This window comes from Cavia porcellus, unplaced genomic scaffold (assembly GCF_034190915.1).
Source record: "Cavia porcellus strain 051 isolate PalLab524CR breed Dunkin Hartley unplaced genomic scaffold, mCavPor4.1 scaffold_28, whole genome shotgun sequence".
Classification (NCBI taxonomy): Eukaryota; Metazoa; Chordata; class Mammalia; order Rodentia; family Caviidae; genus Cavia; species Cavia porcellus.
This window is the reverse complement of record NW_026947511.1, coordinates 44,722,145-44,731,894: the sequence shown is the minus strand read 5'-3', so window position 1 is coordinate 44,731,894 and position 9,750 is coordinate 44,722,145. Positions and strand designations below refer to the sequence as shown.

At 47.5% G+C, this 9,750-nt stretch overlaps 1 protein-coding gene across 5 annotated transcripts in view; it reads right to left on the bottom strand.

Annotated features, from left to right (window-relative positions):
* Positions 1-1,538: 1,538 nt before the first annotated feature.
* Dnah8 (dynein axonemal heavy chain 8) overlaps positions 1,539-9,750 on the bottom strand; it is a 254,705-nt gene continuing 246,493 nt past the window's right edge. For all 5 annotated transcript variants that reach the window (XM_063238969.1, XM_063238971.1, XM_063238973.1 and 2 more), the window contains 2 exons: positions 6,228-6,349; positions 1,539-1,953 (listed from right to left, as the gene is read on the bottom strand). In XM_063238969.1, the coding sequence (XP_063095039.1) occupies positions 1,666-1,953; positions 6,228-6,349 (410 nt within the window). In that variant the 3' untranslated portion in view covers positions 1,539-1,665. The remainder of the gene's footprint in view (positions 1,954-6,227; positions 6,350-9,750) is intronic.

The following is a 9,750-nucleotide window of genomic DNA, read 5'->3' as shown; positions in this document are numbered from 1 at the left end:
AGTTTCCTTCAAGACATTAAAGAACACTAACCCTAACTACTATCCACAATAGCCAGGGGTTTCCACGATGCCTTTGCCTTCACTTGTTTTAGCAACTGGACAAAAAGTCTTGATAAAATCAGTTTTAGTTCAGGCTCTGTAGGTTGGTTTGCTCCTGTGTCAGAGCACTCTCCTTTCCCTGTGCCCGTCCACACAGGGCAGTGGTTCTAAAGGCCGGGCAATGTCATCTGTGATTACAGCGTGGCAAATGTCACTTGGACCAGAGGCCTGGCTACTTTATTAAACTGCCTTTTAACAGTTCAGTGGCTGTGACATTGAATCAGTCTCCTGAGTATACCAGAGGGCGCTGTGACAATGTGCATTTCATAACCTATTAGAAAGCCCACCAGACTCGGGCGGGATTTCCTCTGGGGTCTCCCTGGACTCCCTACCTCGGCTGTTGCTGGGCCATTTTGTTTCATTTGCCATCAGAGACAGCGGGTCAGAGAGGAGTGAGACTCCACCATGTCCCCTTCCCAATAGGTGGAGCTGCGGGCTTGGCTGGGGCGGGTGCAAGAACTCTGGATGAGAAGACCAGGGCCAGGCCTTCTTCTCTACCTCCGAGTGGCGTGAGCTTCCAACAGCGGACCGCGTCTGTTCTGCTAAATTGACAATTTCCTTGAGCAGGAAATAAAGGCTCATGCTGAGTTTCAGACTAACTACAGAGTAAGGAATAGCTTCACTTTTTAAAGACCGCCTTTTAAGACATTCGGCATCTAACCTAATTTCGCTTGATGGAGTTTGTTTTTCCTTCTCCATTTGCTGCCTAGAAATGTGTTTCATTCTCTCCCGCAGAATTGCGGCAGAGAGAGAGAGAGGGAGACTCAAGAGTTCCCTGCGCTTCAAATGTACTGAAAAAATAAAATAAAACTATTTAAATACAATGAAAACAAATTCCAAAGGCAGCCATCCCAGTGGAGTTCCTGTCCCAAACACTTCTCGCCCCCAAATGCCCCATGAAGGCCACTTCCTGGGCTCCTCAGGTTCCTGCTCAGGAGCAATGGGAAAAGAGCAGATTCAAGAGAGCCCAAGAGACCAGGCCCAGAGGCAGAGGCCTGTGACCTCAGCACCTGAGGCAGAGGGGTCAGGAGTTCAAAGCCACCGAGACCCTATCTCACAATTAAAAATGAGAACAACCTTGGTAGAGTGTCTCTGGGTTTGGTACCACCACCACCACCAAAAAGAAAGAAAGAAAGAAAGAAAGAAAAGAAAAAAGAAAAACAACAGGTTAGCACATTTTTCATTTAAGGGAAAGCAGTTTTTGTTGGAGAGGCAAGTTTTGAAAGTTTTCGTGCACTTGAATCCTTTCAGGATATAACAGATTTGCCTTTTCTTTTAGATTTTTTAAAACTCTAAACCTGCTAACGTGCTCTAACCCAAAGACAGGATTTTATCATTGAAATGTAATTATAGTGGAATATGATTCCTAGAATAAAAAGCATGCACGTCAGAATCGTCTTTTTTGAACATGACGCGAGGAAAGACACGAGCGAGAGGAGGAGAGGTCAACCTTTTAATTGAGAACGAGCGGTCAAGCAGCAGTCAGGGCGAGACACACGGCGGCTGGGTCTCTCCGTACCGGGGTGTCCCTGAGGCTCCTGGGGCCCTGGGCAGGTGGCGATGGGCTTACTTGATGTCACACAGAAGGGCCACGCCTCTCAGGATCCAGTGGTCGGGGGACAGCACCGTCCGCAGGTACACCACGGTGATGAAGGTCAGGTCTGTCCGCCTGGGCTTCTTGTAGATGGGACACACGTACAGCTTGGGGTCCTTGGGCGCCGTGGAGTTGATGGCGAAGATGTGCAGCACCGGCAGCAGCGTGAAGAGCACCTTGGGCGTGGACTCCGTGAGCTTCCCGTTGCGCCGGTCCCAGGCTGCCCCGTCCATGTACAGCCCGTAAATGTACACACCTTCCTGCAAGAGCCGAGGGAAGGGAGAAGGGTTAAAAACACGCAGGGCTTAGAAGGGCATCCGTAATGCCATGCTGATGGTCAGACCGGTGAGAAGGCCTACACCGGTCTTCAAAAACTACTGGATGAGGGATGCGCCAGTGGGCACTGGGCCCGATTTTTCCTCATGGCGTCACAGGCAGTGAGGCTGGGGACGACATGGGAGGGTCCTGTTACTGCTTATGGGGGTGCGGGGTGGCCCGCCTGGGCAGGGGCGAAGTCAAATCACTTCTGCGTGCAGCTACAAGTCTCTAAGGTTCTCATCGGAGTTGGTGCAAGGTGGGAACGTGGCCAGGGTGTGGAGCTGGGACCTCAGCCTGCCCTGGCCCAGCCAACCTGTGCGTCTGTGTGTGGCTCCATCCCTGGACACAGAGGAGTGTCCAAGCGCCCCCAGAGGCCTGCCGCGGTACAGCAAGGGAGATGAAGCGGCGAGGTAGGAACAGCACAAGTCTTCCAGGCATCTCTCCCACACACTGGGACCTGCCCTTGTGCCCCTCCATCCAACCAGGGACACGAGAAACACAGGTACGGGGCAAACTTTTAAAAGATCTGAATTGGATTCTAGCATCCACTTGTCACTGGGGCTTTCAGCTGAAGTGCATTGTGGGAGAATCTTTATGGGGGGTGGTGGCCCTGAGCTCTCCCACAATGCACTCCAGCTGAAAAGCCCCAAGCAAAGCCTGTGTTTGGCAGGCAAAGGAGAGAGGGTTGGTTTCCCAGACAGGAGCAAGACTACAAGGAAAGGTAGGACGGCTGGTGAGCCCCAAGCCACTATTTGGCAGAAGGTTCACCAGTGGTCAGTGAGGGCTTGGCCCGGGAGGAGTCCTGATGCCAAGCTGAAGGGTCTGAACCCGTTATCTTGCAGGCAGTGTGTGTGTGGGGGGGGTGTCACAGAACACCAGACAAGAGAAAGCAAGGCTGGGGTCTTACAGGAGAGCTCCAAGAATCACACAGGCTCATAAAGTACTTATACAGCAGATGGTGACCAGTTTTCCATTGCTAGTGAGCATAGATAAGGAGAAATAAATCTAGATTAACATAAAGGGCATGGAGATTAGTGGTGAAGTGCTTTCTAGAATGCCCTCACACAGGCTCCCAGCTTGAAGAGCATATTTTTAAAATCAGAAAGAGGCATGTGGTTTGACAGCAAAATCTTGGGCAGTCACAGAAAGCCAGGACATACAGTTCTCATCATCAGCTGAGTGCTTGATAGTTATCTACATGAACAAGGTATCACTGTTCAGAAACCATCTGATCTATAGTAAACTAGCTCTCTCTAGGGTCTTTTCACTCTCGGGACCTTATAACGTCAGTCAGAAGGTGTGGCAGATGGAACAGTGTCAACCCACATTCATGTCCATTCAGAAGCTCAGAATCAGGCTTGGAAGGCTGAGGCAGTGGGATTGCTGCAAGTTTGAAGCCAGCCTTGGCTACAAAGTAAGCTCAAGGCAAGCCTGAATGCATAGTAAGACCTTGTCTCAAAAAGAAAAAACAAAACAAAAAGATCAGAACACATTTAGAATAAAGACTGCAGTGATAACTAGTTTAGATAAGGACATACCAGGTGGTGGGTTAACTAATGTCAACTCGTAACACCCAGCTGAACTGAGTCAGCGTGTTGCTGCAGTGGTGCTGGGTGTGGAAGGCCCGCCTGAGGATTGTTGTCAACAGCATAAAAAGAGAATTGGAGGGGAAGATGTGTGCTGTTGGTCCTCTGAAGAACCTTGTCACATTGACTTTTTTGATATGAACTCAGATGTTCTCTTTGTTGGAGGAGCTCAGGTCCTCGCTGTCACTGAGGATGGCTGTGGTTCTCTTCAGGGGAGCTCTGGGATTTACCTTGAGCATCACTTCCTGGCTCCAGTGCGGATCCCTCAGCCTGCAGGCCTAGATACTTCATCCTCTGGTGCAGACTTTCTAGCTTCCACTACTGACCTTTGGGTCTTCCCAGTGCAGATCCTTGGTGCAGACTTGCATAAGACATGGTCATGGGCTCTAGGTCTCCAGCTGGACTCATGGGGGACATTGCTATAGGTTCTAGGTCTTCAGCTGGACTCGAGGAGGACACTGCTGTGGGATCCAGGCCCTCAGGTAGATTCTTTGGGTCTCTAGTGTGTGGACAGATCTCCAGACTCTTCTGCATTTGACTTTTTGGGTGACTATTATAAAATAACCCTATAAATTACGATCCTGTACTAACTCTATTGCTTTGTAAACCCTGCCTACAACACTGGTTAGGGCAGGTCTGAAATGACTTGCATTTTTGTGGGGAGAAGAAGAGGCATGCAGAGAATATACAAGGGGAAAAAGGTGTGCCCGTGAAGACTGAGGACTGCCAACAATCACCACAAGTTAGAGGGGTGCACAGAATAGGATTGTGCCTCAGAAAAATGATGCCCAGGTGACCTGAGAAGCTATCCAGCCACTGTGTGGGTTTCAGGAGGCCGCTGACCTCTAGCTAAAGCCTAGGGGCAGAATCACTGCCTAGAGCTGTGGGCTTTACAGTACCACTCCAGAAGCCTAGGGGACAGAGGACAGAACCAAAGAGAATTATTCCTCAGCCTGAATATCTAAGGGAGTTTGTCTTGCCAGGTTTTGGACTTCTTTGGACCCATCTTCCTCTTCTCCTTCTACTTCTCCCTTTTGGAGTGGGAATATTTCTCCTATTCAGGCCCCATCATTGAAGTTAAGCTGGAACAGAATGAATATATTCTGCATGTGAGAAAACCATGAATGTGGGAAGGGTCAGAGATGGAATATACTAGACCGAATTGTGTCCCCCCATTTTCCTATGTGGAAATCACAAATGTCGATGTGATTATGACTTGAAATGGAAGTTTTCGAGATGATCAGGTCACAAAGGTGGGGCCCTGGTCTGATGGGATTAGTGCTTTCATAGAAGAGATGCAAGACAGCTTGATTTTTCTCTCTGTGCCATGCAAAGAACAAGGCAGCCAGGATAAATCAGCAAGAGGACCCTCACCACAAACTGACCTGATGGCCCCCTGATCTTGGACTTCGAGCTCTAGAACCGTAGGAAAACAAATTTATGTTTAAACAATAAAAATTCTCAGTCTCTTTCTAGAAGAAACAATATTCCCCACACCTTGACTTAGGACTTCTGGCCTGTTGAACTGCAAAGGAATAAATTTCAGTTGTTTTTAGCACCTAGGTTGTGAGGCTTTATCAAATAGCCCCAAGAAGCAAATACGGACTTGGATTCCCAGAAGCAGGGTGCCTCTATGACCAACTGCAGATCCAGAAGTGACTCGCAAACCACATGATAAGTAGCCACTGGAGGAATCTTAACACATATGGTTTAAATAACTCAAATTACTTTCAAGAGAGGTCAGAAATAGAGTTTGAAAGTGTTTACCATGAGGTCTCAGATACAGTAAGGAATACGTTACTGGGCACTGGAGGAAGGACAATCCTTGTTATAAAGTCACAGAACACATGGCCAGACTCGGCCATCATCTGCTCCAGCCCCGGTATTTGAAAAATTAAGGGATGAAAGTCAGAGAAAGGAAAAACGGGGTTAAGATGTATTATTGTGTGTCTGCGTGGGTCCTGTATCAAATCTATAAGATGGCACAAGATGGCCAACTTCCTTCTCTGAGGCTGAACTGTCATGAGGTGAAGGTGAAGAATGTGTCCGAGTTTGCTGAGCAGATGTTGATATCCAAACAGTCGCTCGGGATGGCATCCGTCCTCCCCCAGCTGGATATTTTTGCATCCCGTGTCCCAACGTTAGAGAGGACACTCCTCTGCTACCATGGGGGCTTCTGAGTGATCCACAGTGGTAGCTTGAGATGCATGGAAAACCTTTCCATCCAACACGAACTTATTGAAATGATACAGACTCGTCAGCCCAGCCCTGGGAGACGGAGGCAGCAGGAGGCTCACAAATTCAAGCCCAGTCTGGCAATTTAGTGACTTGCTAAGCCACTATCTCAGAAATGGAAACAAGTAAATGCATAAAAAGAACTTGGAGTAGCTCAGTGTGAAGGCCTTGGGTCCAATCTCTGGTCCTTAAAAACAGAGACGAAAGTAGCCCGGGGAGTTCCAGGGTTCCCTGGGCTTCGTCACGGACCCCTTCCCCGGCAGATGGAGGCGGCTCTGGTTTGAGGTCTCCTGGGTACAGCGGAGAAAACCTTCTCTGTAGAGCAACCCAGTTGCTCCAGGCGAAACTTTAACTTCCACCCCCAGCCCCAGAACTGTTCCGGCAGCAGCACCTACCGCAGGGGGGGACGTGATTTCCTCCTTGGTCTGCCGCAGGACTTCGTTGTGGATGGTCACAGTGTCCAGTGCCCAGCCTTTGTGGGCACGAGTCACTTCCTGCCTCATGGCTGTGAGGAAGCCTGGAGAAGAACAAGGAAAGATTTGCTGCCTTGTTTGCAGTCGGTCCCCCTAGAGCCCAGGAGGAAGCAGTGTAAAGTGTTATTTGCCAATCAATCGCCAAGCCTCATGCCTATCCCCAGGGGGCTGAGGCCAAACCCCAGGGGGCTGTTTCTCCCAGTGTTTTGTTTCTATGGGGACTGCGATGAGGTCGATCTTTCCTGGCAGTGGACAGCACAGCACAACAGCGCTCTTTTCCGCCTTACCCTGGGGCCTTGGTTTGAAAGTCTCCTGGGATCCCAACTGCTCAAGTCCTCTGAGGGTCATAACCCACTCCCAGCTCATAGTCTCTATTGGAAGGGACAATATGGAACGTGTGACCGGAATGGTGAAGTATTCTGAGAAGCAGCATTCCAATTAAACTCCAATCAAACCATTATCAAGCTTCTATTCGCTATAATGGAACAATTTCATTTAGTCTAAGGAAATAAGGCATAATGCCATAATAGGAAACCCGACTTTCAATTTGATCAAACAAAGCAATCACACCGGAAAGGAAAGCTACATGTTTCAATGTGCATAATACAGTTATTTTAAGATAATATGTGGCTCCGTATCTTGTGGCCTTTGTTTAAACTTAATATTTGCAAATCATGCCATTCAATTCAATAAGAGAGGTCTTCTTGTAGACTGGCATTTTCTATTAGAAAGAATACCCTAAACTTCCACATGGACTTTAAAACCTTAGGTTCCATCTGTGACCTGTGTACTACAGTTCAGCCTCTGTGGAAATACTGCAAATTATGAGGCTCTCCTGTGGGTAAAATTTCGGGGTGCGTATGTCCTTGCTGCTATTAAATTGTGACCTCCGAGAGCAAAACCAGCGCATAAATGGTAACACGTTACTGGGCTTGAATAGCAATCAAGGGAAGCATTCAACCAAGAAGAGGGAGCATGGCAAGGCATAATCCTAAGCGCTGAGTTAAGACTTTTTAGAGATGGAAGGAAAGGACGGCACCCAGCCTGACTTCACCTGAATCAGGTCCTCCTCATCCCTGAATCAGACACATGGAGAACCCCCCAGATAGCCATTCCTTCCTTCCATCTACTCTCCATAGAGTGGCCACTGTGTACCCCTCTGGGTGGGACAGGCCCAAAGATGAAAAGACCCTGTATTTGAGGAGCTCAGTCTATGGAACTAGGGGCGGTGGGGCATGCCTATGATTCCAGTTTAGTAAGGAGGCTGAGGCAGAAGGATCGCAAGCTTGAGGCCAGCCTGGGCAATTTAGAAAGGCCCTGTCTCAAAATATAAATGTTGAAGAAAAGGTCTGGGGACATAGCTCAGCAGTAGAGCACAAGGCCCTTCATCCAATCCTGCAAAAGAGAAAGGAAAGGAAAAAGGAGCTCGGCAAGGGTGTGCAGTGAGGAGGACATTTCACAGTGTCGTTATGAGCAAAGGTGTGGACACAGCTCAGGAGGAAGCTCAGGGGAGGCTTTGGGGAGAAGATAGAGTGGGATGCAACTCTTGAAAGATGCACAAGAGTTTGCCAGGTGGGACAATTCACGTTAGAAGAGGAGCATGTGCAAAGGTACAACAGAGGTGAGGTGATGATGCGGACAGGGATAGAACTACGGCAGAAGCGTGGGTGTCAATTTCAGAGTTAGACCTGGATTTGTGCTTGACTTGGTGCGTGGCAGGAAGACACTGCCTACTTACAGCAGGCAAGTGATTCGGCTGCACTGGTATCTGAAGAAGACCTGATCAGGGCTGGGTGTGCTGATGCACACATCTGTAAACCCAGCCCTGGGGAGGGTGAGGCAGGAGGCCATTCTGGGCTACCCCAGCTCGAGGCACTGCATGGTGAGAGACCCTGCCTCAAAAAAAGCTTGTTCACAGCACCATTCAAACTGAATTTGGGTGTAAAGAGGGGTCTTTGCATTAATCCAAAAGAAAAGGTGGTCAGCATAAGAAAGGATGATTTTATGATACAAAATGTTGACTTTTATTAACAGGAGACATAGTGGAAATTTGCCTGGCAGCAGCTGCTGGTCACCGCCTGTGCCCTGATTGCGGTCCCTTGGGGGCCCTGATTTTCAATGTAATCAAGCAAAGTAATGATGAAATCATGGTCTGCATGTGGTTATGTTGACTCCCATTTGGGGATCCCATCCTCTCATAATAAAATATTTTGTGTGTTTGCCAGTCAGTGGTATGCATGACCACAATACTGAAATCTGATTCATCCCTCTAAGTCCCTCCATGAAAACGTCCTCTTCGTCATTGAACACTAAGTGTTCCTCCGTGTGGGCTGTGAGACACTGCATAGCCAAGGCAAGCACGTGGAATTAAATGGACCCCATTTTATGATATTTTAAAAATCATCAACCAATCCGTGAATCCACAAGTTCATAAAGCATAACGTACAAATCCTGGTCTTAAACATCCATCTGTGCAAGTTAAATACTTGATTTTTCTAAAATATTCTAAGTTCCAACTAAATTGCAAATTTGACCTCCCTCCATATGGCTCTCGAGACAATACCCGAGGAGCCAGATAAGGAGTGACCTGCATTCTCCCTTAGTAAGGACTCTGTTTTGTCCCTATTGCCGAGCTCTGAAAACCCTCAGTACAATTAAGGAGAGACCTAGACGTCCCTTGTCTTCTCCTGTGGTGCAGTATGCAGTTGTATCCTGTAGACTTGGTCAGCAGGTCTCCCAGGACTCAGGAGGCATGCCTACTGTGCCACCAGGTGGGACACAGGACACTCAGCTTGACTTACCAAGAAAGGATAAATGTCAAATAACTAGATCTGAGTCCAAAGGGGCAAGTAGGGAACTGTTCCCTGGACTATTTTCATTCAAAGAACATCGATAAAATTTGTATGCTTTCAATCCTTGATGGTTTTGATTTGATCTACTGAAAGAAAAAAGCATGCTCTGTGGCATTCCAGGGGTAGAGAGTCTACTTAAGTGTTCCATGTGTTCCACTTTTTTAAAGTGACTTAAAAAAAAAATAATCAGCGAACATCTTTCTTGAAGTCTGGTTCCAGGTATGAAGGAAGCAAAATGTGTTCTTGTTGAAGCCTGTATAATTCTTTAAAGATTATTGATACAGTTTTCCTCATAAGGGCTTGGAAATAAGCGCTTTTTTGGCAAAAATTAAGTTTTGATAATTTCTAACAGGTGATAAAATGATTCATATGCCTGAAGGAAGAAACAAAAAGTTGGGGAAAGTCTTCAACAATAATAACCTACTCTCCAGGAGGTTTAACCTCCCACATGAAAATGAGCAATTTGACTATTTACGTATCAGAGTTACAGGTGGTCTAAGTGAGATGCTCACAAAAATTTTCCCCTTGAAATTCATAAAGCACAATGATTTCTTTATTTAAAAAGCATAATGAATTCCTCAAACCCTTGTCAA